Below are 14,064 nucleotides of genomic sequence, written 5' to 3'. Positions count from 1 at the left end.
AAAACAAAATTAGAAAACAATATATATAATAATTAATTTATATACTTTTTTGTATTATTTTTAACTTATGCTTTGTAGATTTACTAAAAGAAAATAGAAATGATTAAGAAACAATAAAAATAATAAATAAAAAACAACATAAAAGGAATATATACATGAACCCTGATTTTTGTTTAAACATTTGAGTTCTAATAAAAACATTCGATTGGACAAGAACCTCTGTCTCATAATGGAGGTTCTTTTAAAACCCAACAAGAACCTCTGTTGTGGATGCTCTAAGAATCGTATTTGATAAAATACGATTAGTTTTTGATGCTTCTTCAGTAAATCATCAAATTTTGTCAGCAAACAGATCTCAAAAAAAGAAGCAATTTGCAAAAAATTATCTCAATCCAAATAAAAAATTGTGAAAACGATGCAGATGTTACAAAATACCAAAGGGTAGCTGACCCAATAGTCTTCGGAAGCCTCTACGAGGTCCAGAGCTTAAACCTCAATAAAAGTTAGGAGTGTTGGAATATATGAAGTATATAATAATAAAAAAAAGATGTTAGTACATGCATACACAACTCATAATCGAAAAACCTGGGGCTTGTTCGATAAGTCACCGACCATTTCCGGTATGTAGATCTTAAAAAAAAATAAGGAACTTGAAAGCAAATCTCGATCCAAGTTATAAGTGAAAAGTTAAAACCCCACAAAGATGTTACTACGTGCATGAACCAGTTTCACTTAATAGACAAAGTTAAATAGCGTTCGACGCAAAGATGAAATCAGTAAGAAAATTGAAACCATAAATAAAACAAACTTAAGGTTTATTTGTTCGTTTTAAAAAGTAAACTCATTTGTCCTAAATGGGTACCTAATAAGCTCCACAATTGTCGGGGATTTCCACCATGAACCCGTCAAGGATTAGGCAGAACGAGGTTGAGGGACAAAAAATGGGGTCGGGGGTGCAAACAAAAGATTGTGTAAGAAAACGAGTTAAGCTGAGAAGCGTAAGAATGAATCTGGACTATTGATCACCTTTAATATCAAATCCACCCCTTAATCACGCTTGATACAGGGATTAATTCCATGTATCTCATCCTAACGTGCATCTAATGGTAAAGATCCCTTCTTATGCTTCTCACCTATCCGACCCATTTCCATCTCTAATTACACCCCGCCCATACCTTTATCGGTGGGCAGCAACATACCCACTCAACTGTCCTTTAAAACAAAAGATCGACACAAACAGATATCAGCTCAAACCAAAACCAAAACCAAGGACCGGTCAAACCTGATCGGTCCCTGACGTAGTCAAATGCCGTACTGCTTCCATTTAACAAAGTTTGAAGCCAAGAGACTGAATGAATTTCAGCTTTCTTCCACAAATGCATCTAGTTTTACATAAAAAAACACAAATATTATTATCAACTAATCGAAGTATCATCACCACCACCCACAGCCAGTCCACCACCACCCACAACCAGTCAACCACCACAGTAAAACCCTCTTACCTCCTCCAAAAGTTGGAGCAAAATGTGCAAAAACTCAAATGCCACTTCCATGGTGGCAACAATTTACAACACCAAAGTCTGAATTCCGCATAACTCACCGTCTATTTTACATCTAATATCTTGCAATCGATGTATAGTTCATATATACGAAAGTTGTTCCTACCTGAAGAAAAACATATGTTACACCACAAGAACACCTGCTAATTGAATCTGTGTCTCAGCCTCAGGTCCCATCCACAAAAGAAATCGTTGAAAAAATGTCTTTTCTCTTGTTGACTCGACTCATGGTCAACGAGGTCCGAACCACGAAGACGGAGCCAAGGTTTTTATTTCATGAACGGACTAAGCCCATCACCTTCCCAACCAAGCTTGAGCATCTGATCTACCACCTTCAAGCTCAGCTATAAGAAGTGACATAAGTCAAAGAAAGTCAACACTACATGATCTTATAGTAAAAATAACGACGAGTCTTGAACATACACATTAGTACTCAAATACTCCCTACGTCCCAAAATAAATGTCCACAATGAAAAAGATATGGATTTGAATTGTGTATTTATTACATTTTTAATTAACTAAATGACAAATTTACCCTCAGGGAGTTATGAATTTCTCCATCTCATTATTAGGGTAAAATTGGAAAGTAGGTACTTAATTTGGACGGTGGATATTTATTTTGGGACAAACTAAAATAGAAATGTGGATACTCATTTTCGGACAGAGGGACTAGTTGTCAAAATCACATTAATGAACCGAGACCATATCCGGATGACACAAAAGCTTGACCATGTTATCTTGAAGCGTCAAAGATGGTATGCCATCAATGGGCAAGTTTTTAGTAGTAAATATCCAAATTTTCACATCGGAAACGGTCTCTACTCTTTGGGATAGAGGAAAGGTCTGCCACCCCATGGACGTTACTTCTGAGAGAGATATACTGGGTTGGTTATTTGCTTCCTTTGGTTTACTATAAATGTAAGTTGTTTAGTGTATGGTTTATTGATATACTCCACCATCCCAAAATATATGTTCCATAATGAAAAATGCATACAGTTTTAGAAATATGTAATTATTACACTTTTCAAATTAACTCAATGACAATTTTACCCTTAATAATAGAGTGACTGACCAATTTTTCCATCTCCTAATTGATGGTAGAATTGGAAAATAGGCACTTATTTTTTTTAAAATGGACATTTATGGGACAGACTAAAATAGAAAGGTGGATATTTATTTTAGGCTCGAGGAAATAATACTTTATTAGTGCCCCTTCCCACATGATAGCAAGGGTTCTTTGTTCATATTTGGTTAAAGTACAAGTATCTATTTGTTTGAACCTACCTAGAAGGCTTTTCAAGGCGTGACATAAGACCGTAAATTTTTATGTTAAATATGTGTGTGTATTTATTATTATATGAGATAATGATATTAAACAATTTACCTTTTTTTAGAAGAAGAAAAATCAAATATATATAAATATATAGGGGAGCGTTCAAATAAAAACCACTCAATTTGTAAAAACCGTGAAAACCTTATTCAACCAATCATAATTTTTCATTTTGTTCATTTTTTTTGTAATTATGAGAGGTTGATTAACCATTTTTATTGTGGAGGGTGTTAATCATGGATATTATCATCTTCATTATTTTAATTTTAGAGAAATACATGAAACAGTTTCATTAAATATTATATGAAACAATTTCATAACCATATATGAAACAAATTCATCAAAAAAAGTATTATATGAAACAATTTCACAAGATTAAACAATATCATGAAAAAATTTCATAAGATTAAACAATGAAATCGACGTATGAAGGTGGTTTGTACGGTTTTTACAAATGAGTACGGTTTTTATTTGATCGCTCCTCTCTCTCTCTCTCTCTCTCTCTATATATATATATATATATATATATAGGAGCGATCAAATGAAAACCACTCCAATTTGTAAAAACCGTAAAAACTACTTTCATCCATCGTTAATCTTATGAAATTTTTTCATGAAATTGTTAATCTTGTGAAATTGTTTCATATAATACTTTTTTTGATGAAGTTTCATATGTGGTTATGAAATTGTTTCATATACTATTTAATGAAATTTTAATGAAACTGTTTCATGTATTTCTCTAAAATTAAAATAATAAAGATGATAATATCCATGATTAACACCCTCCACAATAAAAATGGTTAATCAACCTCTCATAATTACAAAAAAATGAACAAAATGATTGGTTGAATGAGGTTTTCACGGTTTTTACAAATTCGAGTGGTTTTTATTTGAACCCACCCCTATATATATAGGGTTAGGTTCACGTGAGACCAGCTTGTTTTCGTGAGACCCGTGAGACCACATTTTTACACTTGAAACTTCATAGCAAAAACACTGTGAAGGTTAAAAAAAGTCAAACCTTCACAGCAAAAACACTGTGAAGGTTACCTTCACAGCATTTTGCTGTGAAGTTTCAAGTGTAAAAAGTTGGTCTCACGAAAACAGGCTGGTCTCACATGATCCCAAGTCTATATATATATATAGGTTCAAACGAGAACGCTAACTATTTAAGAAAACAAGAGAAAGTCGTTAATGTACAAAATCATATATGATTAACGTGCAAAATCATAGATGATTCACGTGCAAAATCATACATGATTCACACACACACACACATATATATATATATATATATATATATTCACGTACAAGATCATACAGGTTCAAAAGTTGTCCACTACCATTTTTTTGATGTTAATGTAAAATCACATGTGATTTGTACATTAACGACATTTTCTAGTTTTCTTCAATAACTAGCGTTCTCGTTTGAGCCTTCCTCCCCCCCTCTCTCTCTCTATATATATATGGAAAGGTTCATCTGAGAAGTGGTAAATATTTGAGAAGTAAAGAAGTGATCCTAGCTCTTCATCTGGTCAACGTTTGCGGCTTTGACCGTGAAGCACCGGCCTCGCATGGGTATGCAGAAGATAGAGGGGTAGTTTCGTAACTTTTATAAATAGGCGACAAACAGGTTCATATCCGAACCCATATGATACACATATGAACTATATGTTCATATGTGAACCCGTTAATTAGTTCACATGTGAACTATTTAAATGATTTATATATGAACCCACAGCTTCATATATGAATCAGTTAATTAATTCATATGTGAATCACACAGGTTCATATGTGAATCAGTTAAAATAGTTAATATGTGAATTACACGGTTCACATATGAACATATAGTTCATATGTGAATAACATAGGTTCACATATGAACCCGTTTGCCACCTATTTGTAAAAGTTACGAAACTACCCTCTCTATTTTTCGTATAACCGCAATTATTGACCAGTCAAATCCGATCTTGACCGTATAAAGGGCCAGAATCACTTCTTTACTTCTCAAATATTTACTTATCTCAAAATAACCTTTGGCTATATATATATATATATATAGAGAGAGAGAGAGAGAGACAGAGAGAGAGAGAGAGAGAGAGAGAGGACGTATCAAATGCAACCCATCACATTTGTTCAACCAATGCAACCCAATCGATTGAGATATTTATGGAAATGATGAGAGTTCATTTATTATGATTTGAATATTTATGGAAGATGACTAGGGTTCATTAATTATGATCAATACTTTATATTAGAAAACAATCTAAACTTTTATGAAATCACATTCATCAAATTAAATGGACGGTTGAGATTGAGTTGTATTGGTTGTACAAATGTAAAGGGTTGCATAATAACTCACCTCTCTCTCTCTCTCTCTATATATATATATATATATATATAGATATGGAATAAAAACTCGATGAGCAAAGATTCAAAATAGAATTTGCAAAGGTTTACAACTCAGCAAGTCAGTAACGTGCGTGTGTGTGTGAATCCATGAAACTATGAGTTATTTGATTAGGTAAATCTGTAAAGTGTAAAACCTAGAGTTGAAAGTGTAAAAACACAAAAGCCAAAAAAGAAAATAATTTTAATTTTAAAAAAAATATTTTTTTCTTGAAAAAAGCCACGACATAATGCACACCACGGCGAGCCATGGCGTGAGCTATGCCTTACACAAATGGTATAGACCTTATCGTGGCGGCGGAGATGCGTTTTACGCCATGGCCTGCCTTTCAGAATCCTGGTTTTAGTTCACTAATATCTTGAAAAGCTGAATCAACAAGAAAAGAACATATAATGCATGTCCTAAGCAAAAAAAGTGTCGTGGCTTGAAAATAGGACTAGAGAATAACTAACTGAGCTAAAAGGATAGTTTAGTCAACTTACAGCAGGATCGGTGAACACAATCAATTGTTTGTCAGCTGTTGAAACCAAGAGATTTGTGTTGTCCTTGTTCATTGCAAGTGTTGTTATATCTTGGCCTTCTTTCAGTTCCAATGTGTGAAATACCTGTCGGAGTGTATATGCGTGTTAGCAAATAGATACACAAAAACTGATTCCGTGAGTCATTTGTGTAAAAGAACGGTTGACATTTCACAATTTTTCCATACTCGTCCTTTCCTCCGAACAATAGTGTTTTTCAGGCGGTTTCACACAAAAATTAGTTTGCAAAAAAAAGCCAAGTTCAAAGGTTCAAAAAGTCGATAATCGTTCATAAAATGATAGGAGTTGTTCTGTAAACCCTGTAAGGATGCGTTTGGTACGCATACAAGATTGAAACGGTGAAAGAATTGTGCAAGATTTTAGGGTTTTAAGGGGCTGTTTGCCTGGTTTTACATCAAGTCCTATATGGATAAAGCTGTCTGTGTGGATTAATATGTCTGTATAGATTGGGAAGGTTTTTGTTTGGAGGGTTTTTTCATAGATGGAAGGAGCGTATTTTTCAATTGGGATGGGCAGGTTTGTAACAAACTTGGCTTTCTGCATAAAGCTCTCTCCTAAAAGCTTACGGAATAAGCCACTTTCTATAACATTAAGCCACCATCAAATAGTGACCAAATAAGCTATGAGTTGCATTAAGTTGCTAACAAACGGACCCTAAGGGTGGTTTAGTAATTTATCAATCTTTGATTTTTGTTCCACCTATTTTGATGGGACAAAAACTCAATCTAATATTGCACCAGATGTGGGATGACAAGTTTTTGTTCTGTTTTGTCCTGTTCTGCATACCAAACACACCCTTATGACACAATAATATGGGAGTGAAAATATAATCAAAGATCCCAATTATGTCGTTTTCCTTTCTTTCCAATAAAGAAATGAAACTTAGGTCAAACATATTACGCTTCATATTATAACACCAACATCAGTGTTTGTGTATGATGAATAACGTGTAAGGTGAAATATACTTGGAGACTTTTTCTTTTTCTGAAGAAGTTCGCAAGATTCCTATCAATTTTGAACTTGAAATCTAGTGTTTTTTGATTTCATCAGATTATAACTTGTAAATGAATACCTTAAGAGTGTGCAGATCAAGGAAGCAGATCGAAGGAGATGAAATATCCAATCTTTCCATTTCCTCATTTTCTTTCGATTCAGGCTCACCGCCTTCAGTTTCTTGCGTTTTGGACTTCATTCTGCTGACATCGTTGTTTTCTGAACACGAATTCAGTCCAATCAAGAGACTTCGTCCATCTGAAGAAACCTCCATGCAACTTACGGTAGACGAGAATGAAAGATGTGCTCGAGAAATCAACATCCCGTTAAGCGTATGAGTCGAGAGAGTGTACAACGACCGATTATAAGTAATCACGACACCACCCGGTGAAAGGCAGACCATATGTGCCTTTACACCATCAAGCCTTCTGAGCAATCTACCCCTGCTCACTGAATGAAGCAAAACGTCTGAAGATTCAGAGCACGAAGCAACAACTCCAAGATCTGAATCAACACAACAGCTCAAAACTTCTCCAAAATGGCCCCGGATAACCTGTATGGGACCCTCAATTCGTCGTTTCCGATTCTTATCCGGCAAGCTATTTATAGTATTAGTGCCAGCTGAAGTTGGTGTTCCTGCGTTAGAGGGAAATTCCGATATGCTGCTTGTTTGAGGAGTGGCTGATTGATGTATCCTCCAGACTAGAACCATTGTGTCTCGGGAACCAGTCACGAGATAGTTGCTATCGGGTGAGAGAGACATACATGTCACAGGTGCTGAATGACCTCGAGCTATCTCCATGGTTTTTGCACCATCAGGTGATATTAGCCGAACACTGTTGTCCACATGTCCACCTGGTTGGGATCGAAAAATTCGAAGTGAGATGAGGAGGAAAAACACAATTATCAAGATATCCCATAATATTGGCAAAACGGAGTAATCATGTAGACGTAATCAATGCTATCAATATTTTGTAATGATTACTAGCGACTGAACTGAAATTTTGGTCTGAAACTTCACCGAAAGAGAAATATTGCATTAATTTTGGGACATCCCAAAAAAGACAAATGTTAATCAGTTTGGGTTGGATTACAAATAGGTAATGAGATTTCTAATAAATCCCTTTCATTTTTTAGGGAAAACCTCCGGTGGCCCTAAGGGGACCCCAACTAGAGACCAATGAGGAGCAAACCCAAGGCATGACCAGTTGAGCTACTCCAAGGGTTTAGATCTATATCAATTTTCATGTAGAAGTTAGGGGCTTTTTTGTTGGTTTTCCATCAAGTCCTGTATGGATAAAGTTGTCTGTATTGATTAATCTATCTTGTATAAATTGAGAAGGTTTTTGTTTGGGAGAGTTTTTTTCATAGATGGAAGAGCATGTTTTTTAACAGTGAGGGGTCTGTTTGGAAAAAAACTTGGCTTTCTGCATAAAGCTTCCCCCAATAAGCTTATTGAATAAGCTACTTTCTATATCATTAAGCTATTACCAAACAGTCATGTATAGCTGACTGAATAAGTTGTGAGTCACATTAAGCTCATTAAGCTTCTAACAAGCAGGACCTTAATCCCATTTGACCTATAAAATCTAACACAATGACCATTTTTAGAATAGTGGAAGGACATCATTTAGGAACAAAATAATATTTTTATAATAAATAATATTTATATACGGCAAATACTGACGCACGCAACCCACCTTCAGTGAGGTTTGAACCCTTGACCTTTGAGGAGGCTGGGATCTACATATAACCCAGGTACTGCTGGGCCAATGACCCTTTGATGGAACAGAACAATATTCAAAATGAGATCGATATACTATTAGGGAAAATTCTTACCCGTGATAATTTCGTTGTCACATGTGATGGAGACTATGGAAGAGCTCCTAAGTCCTGGAGCTGCATATGCAAGAGCCTGAGGATATTGCGATTCCTCTGAGCTGGATCCTGATGGTCCTTTGAACATACGCATGAAACTTCCACCACTCGAGCTTGTGTTAGCCTTTGCATGTTGAAACAGGAACGGTGTTCCTTGGCCATCGGGTGTATTTGGTTGCCATTTGTGTTGTGCAATATGTGCTGCCGGAGCATCCATATCAACGATTAGAAGAGAATCTGAAGATGCCCGAATGGCTGAAGCAGGTAGATTGCAGCGTTCCGGAGATGAAACACTATATGCTTTGACTTCTTTGGGATTTCGGAAGATGGTCTGACATGCAAAAATACTCATGATAAGTTTGCATATTAGATTCATAGAAATATACATAAGCGTTTTAGGATGGATCCTTAATGGCGATACATTCCAACCACAAGCGTTTTAGGAGAGAGCCTCGGTGCACCCTTTGTGGGTGGGTGGTGAATATTTAATATACTGATATCATTAGTATACAAAGATTTCCCTCCTGAATATTTAATACGAGATCAGGTCTGCATTCCCCCCCACCCCACCCCACCCCGGCGCGCGCNGGGGGGGGGGGGGGGGGGGGGGGGGGACCAGGGACGGATCCAGGTGGTGCATGTGGTGGCATGGGCCATGGCTTCGTCCCTCCGTCATAGAGTAAAAAATTATAAGGTCGTAAAACGTGCCATTGTATCAATTTATTGTGCCACCGTATATATTTTGTAACTACAATGATGACACAAGTTTCCCTTGGTAGAGTTGGTTGCAAGGCTTCTTCTACCCTAGACCCGAGTTCGAATTCTGTTAGTGTCATTTTCTTGGTTTTCAGCTTTTAATTTCAGATTTATTATGTTTCTGAAAAAAATTGCAATAAAAGACTTGAATACAGGACCTCACATATGAAAAGCAATGAACTAACCAACAGATTGATGATGATTTTGTGAAAAATATCCCTATATTTGTTTCTTATAGTAAAATGGTGCCACCACTTGTTTATAGGTCCGTCTCTAGTGGGACCCCCTGGGATACTGCCATACTGGGTTTTTCTAGTTTGATTTATTTGACAAATCAACAGATTAACAGGGTTTAGACTCATAATCAGGAAAATAAAGGTACCACAAAACAAAGCTGACACTGCTTATGCAAGACCTTTTCAGACTCCGGGAGAAATATAATTTCGGTAACTCTACTACTAAAATCATTTACTTGGCTACCGTAGTTTTAATCACCATTTACAGACCAGTCCTACTTCTATTGAAAGACTGACATTATTTGACACAAATGCGCTTGATAAACATTGATGGTGACATCCTTTTAGTAACGGTGAACTGATCAATTCATTTCCTTTTACCCCCAGATAATAGGATTTGTGGGTAAAAATAGTCGACCATGGGGCACAACAGCCAAAGAAATTTAGGGCATGTTTGTTAGCTACTTAATGAGCCTAATGAGACTCACAGCTTAACTGGTCAACTATAGATGACTGTTTGGTAGTGGCTTAATGTTATAGAAAGCAGATTATTCAATAAGCTTCTAGGGGGAGCTTTATGCAGAAAGCCAACAAATTTCCGGACCCGTGCCCCCAATTAAAATTAAGCTTACTCCGTCCATGAAAAAGAACTCCAAAACAAAAACTTTCCTAATCTATACAGACAAATTAATCTACAAAGACAACTTTATCCATACAGGACTTAATGGAAAATCAACCACACAACCCCTTACTGAATAGTACAATACAAGGGCCAACCCAGTGTATGTCCCTCGGACCATAAGAGGGCAGAGAAATTATATTAGTGACATTAATTAAAAAGATACCTGCATATGAAGAACATCTGAAAGTGGCATCTTCTTTATGTGAGGTGTCGTTAAAAGTTGTGACGGGGTTTGTCCAAAGTAAGCAATTTGATCTTGCATAGCACGTTGTTGAACCTTTTGACAATATGTATTTAGAAGGATCAAGAAATAGAAAACCAACATATAAAGATTAATTAATTGACTACCAAGATTTACCGGATCCACAATTTTGTCTATATCCACAGTCCCTTCATAGGTGATGTAGAAGAATACATTGTTTGCTGAAATAGCTTCTTTTCCTCGTTGCTTATACCTAATATTATACAAGAAATCGATGTAAATGCCACGTTGTCTAGAGTAGATGTTTAGGATCTACTTGTTTAGATATTTGACATTCAACATTTACATTTGTTTTATACAGGGTAAGGCTAAGGCTAAGGGACCGTTTACCCAAACGCTTACCCGGGAAGCGCTTACCAATAAAAATCAACACTGTAACTTACTTTACCGGGTAAGATTGTAGTTCATCAAAATAGTATTGTATGCAAAAAAAATCGTGGTAAGCACTAACCGGGTAAAAGTCGTCACCCTCACATACCGGGTAACACTCTCCATCCTTATCATCTCTTACCGGGTAAGATTTTCGGCCTTTGCCATGTTATCTGATAAGGTAGCTGATCGGGTAAGTGCTTACCGAGTAAGCGTTTAGTAAACAGCCCCTAAATGAATATGTGGCTGTGGGTCCCATTTATCAAAACTGGGATGGGATCCACAAAATGGAGAACAATGGCATAAACGAGTAGCATCTAAGGCCATGCATGGCAACCACAAGCTACTTATTTTTTGAGCTTAAAAAAGCTTCCTTAGGGTTAGCCATAAAGCTATCTTATAAGCTAGCTTTTTGAAAAGCTACTTCAAGTAGTGCTTCAATAACCACCAAGGGCTTTTTTTCTTCTTCCAATTATGGCTCTAATATTTTTCCAATTAATTTTTCAACATGTCCTTTTAGGTCATTTTACTTTGTCATATAGCTTATCAGCCATTTTTTTACCAAACATGACTAGTTTATCAACTAGTTAGCCGAACATAGCCCAAATTGATTTATGTCTACCTTTCACAATGTTAAAAGCATCCAAACAATGTAATAGATGGTACTACCACAAAATCAACAAATTAGTGCTCACCCGAATATGAGATCTATCCATTCATGCAAATGTGCTGAGACATGCTCACTTTCAAGAGCCATCCGATGCTTATGCACAAAATCAACAGGGTTTTCAGCCCAAGGAGGAAGCCTAACACAATCTGAAAAAGTAAAAATGATTAAAAGAAATTAGAACCTTTAAACTTCTGCCTGAAAGAGAAACATGATCAAGCACTTATTTACGATCAAACTAATTAAAGTCAATAGTCCATACCTAGCTTATCTCCAAGTTGTGTGGTACCAAAATCAATTGAATTCTCATTCAATAATAGCTCTGGAAGGTAAAACAGCTCAGGAACCTAAAACGAAAAGAAAAGCAAAAACATAGAATGGCAAGGTGTGGGCGTAAGAGTTTATACAAATAAAGAACATTTATGGAAACATCAATGTGCATACAAGTTCACACACAAAAATATTGAGACATATACGTATATAATTTCTTTTGAAGTATATAATATTTATATACGGCAAATGCAACGAATAAACTCACACACCCTCCTCAGCTTTGGTGAGGTTTGAACCCCTGACCTCCCATGAAGACCAAAGGCTCGGATACCGCTAGGCCAAAGGCCCTTTGGTTATATGTACATACTTATGCATTTGCATTAAGTAAAGAAGACAAAATAACTTATGATAGGAAGATTATTCAACTACTTAAATCCTTACAAAAATTAACCCAACAAAGCTTTTGATTATCAAACTCTAATGATATGCTACATCCTACAATCACATGCACAAAAAAAGCCTAAAAATACTGAGAGAAATTAAACAAGAAAGGAAAAGAAAATAGAGAGACGAGGAGACGTAATAAGAACACAAAGAGGAGAAGAGTGCATATAATCTTCCTACCTTGGGCTAGAGGCAAGGTCTACATACATCCTATACTTGGTTCGTTTTGTTTGGTTTTAGAAAGGATTAGAAGTAGAAAACAAACCGTCAGAAACATAATTAGTTGAAACTATACCCACACATAAGATGTCCAAATGTCTTGGTCAAAAAGTGAGCTAGATAATTTTGAAAAGTAAGTCAAGCTCTCACAAAAAACACATGATAATTTTTTTTAGTTCTGTTATACACTCATACCAGTTCCTTCACATCACTCATGTCCTCTAGAACACCATTCCATGTAGCAGAAATATCTGAAAACATTCTGTCAGCATGGTCAAACTTGCCACCTTGTAATTGAATTGAAAGAGTAGTAAATGGCTCCACTCGCATGAGATAATACAATACCTGTATATGCAAAGGGGAAACAATGCCATTAAAAACAGACTTTGAAAGCTATTTAGTTAAACCATAACTGAAGATTGCAGCACAAAAACTAGCCATCCAAAAGAAGGAAAAAATATTTGTTTGACCTCATTATTATTGTGTGAATAGGTTTGGCGTTAGCCACCATAACTTTCTGGACAAAAAGTAATATGACCAGTTTACCGTTATTTAAACCAAACAAAAAGATCCCGGTATACCGCACCTGGAGGGTGGGTCAGGTTTGGGGGGTGGGGGGAGATGTACACACATCTGACCTCTACCCTAAAGAGTAAAGCGGATGTTTCAATGAAGACCCGGGCTAGTGAAAAGTGTGATTTAGCCTTGTTTAAAGGATGTTATGGTTAAGGCTCTTTTAGGTCAAATGCCTTTAAAAGTGAGATTTTATCAGGAAGTAGGAATGGTGAGCAAAGTGATTGGTGAAAAAAATATGCTAGTTGATAGTAGAAGGGCCGAACAAATATTTTTCCTGCCATAACATATTCAACTAGAATCCAAAATTCCATTTAACCTTGTTAAATGAATGAATTCTTATTAATCAATTATGAGGCCAAGCAAAATCCACATATGTATGCTGACTGTATATACACATGTATACATACATATATATATAGAGGCAGGATCAAACGAGATCAGTACCAATTTAAAAGAACACGAAAACGGACAAATCACGTGCAAAATCACATGTGATTTTACATTAATGGTAAAAAAGTGTCCGGGCACTTGTGGCTGCGTTGTCTTTAGGTTGCCGGGTAAAGTCGCTTGAATCACGTGATTTTGTATGTGATGTTAGTGTAAAATCACATGTGATTCGCCCGTTTTCGTGTTCTTTTAAATAGGTACCGTTCTCGTTTGATCCTCCCTCTCTCTCTCTCTCTATATATATATATATATATATATATATGCTTTTAAGCATATACATGTGCATACTCACGAAAATGTATGACTCATTTCTCATTATCTTATCATCTAATTCTGTGCACACAATCGTGATTTGTCAAAGAGATGAATATACCAAAACGAAAGTTCAAATGTTCAATATTCAGATCATAATGCAAAGTTGAGT

At 36.0% G+C, this 14,064-nt stretch overlaps 1 protein-coding gene across 4 annotated transcripts in view; it reads right to left on the bottom strand.

Moving 5' to 3' along the window:
* Positions 1 to 1,527: 1,527 nt before the first annotated feature.
* Positions 1,528 to 14,064, bottom strand: part of LOC112520852 (BEACH domain-containing protein C2-like) — a 37,420-nt gene continuing 24,883 nt past the window's right edge. For 2 of the 4 annotated variants that reach the window (XM_025129468.1, XM_025129469.1), the window contains exons 24-32: positions 12,813 to 12,962; positions 11,944 to 12,028; positions 11,710 to 11,830; positions 10,742 to 10,838; positions 10,547 to 10,660; positions 8,671 to 9,040; positions 6,911 to 7,686; positions 5,782 to 5,904; positions 1,528 to 1,903 (exon numbers count right to left, since the gene is read on the bottom strand). In XM_025129468.1, coding sequence (XP_024985236.1) covers positions 1,829 to 1,903; positions 5,782 to 5,904; positions 6,911 to 7,686; positions 8,671 to 9,040; positions 10,547 to 10,660; positions 10,742 to 10,838; positions 11,710 to 11,830; positions 11,944 to 12,028; positions 12,813 to 12,962 — 1,911 coding nt within the window. In that variant the 3' untranslated portion in view covers positions 1,528 to 1,828. Of the gene's footprint in view, positions 1,904 to 5,444; positions 5,666 to 5,781; positions 5,905 to 6,910; positions 7,687 to 8,670; positions 9,041 to 10,546; positions 10,661 to 10,741; positions 10,839 to 11,709; positions 11,831 to 11,943; positions 12,029 to 12,812; positions 12,963 to 14,064 lie in introns of those variants that run through there. The other 2 variants (XM_025129470.1, XM_025129471.1) reach the window with 2 other exon arrangements.

Source organism: Cynara cardunculus (assembly GCF_001531365.2).
Source record: "Cynara cardunculus var. scolymus isolate 2C chromosome LG 11, CcrdV1, whole genome shotgun sequence".
NCBI classification, from domain to species: domain Eukaryota; kingdom Viridiplantae; phylum Streptophyta; class Magnoliopsida; order Asterales; family Asteraceae; genus Cynara; species Cynara cardunculus.
Note: the sequence above shows the minus strand (reverse complement) of the source record. Positions and strands in the feature narration are given on the sequence as shown.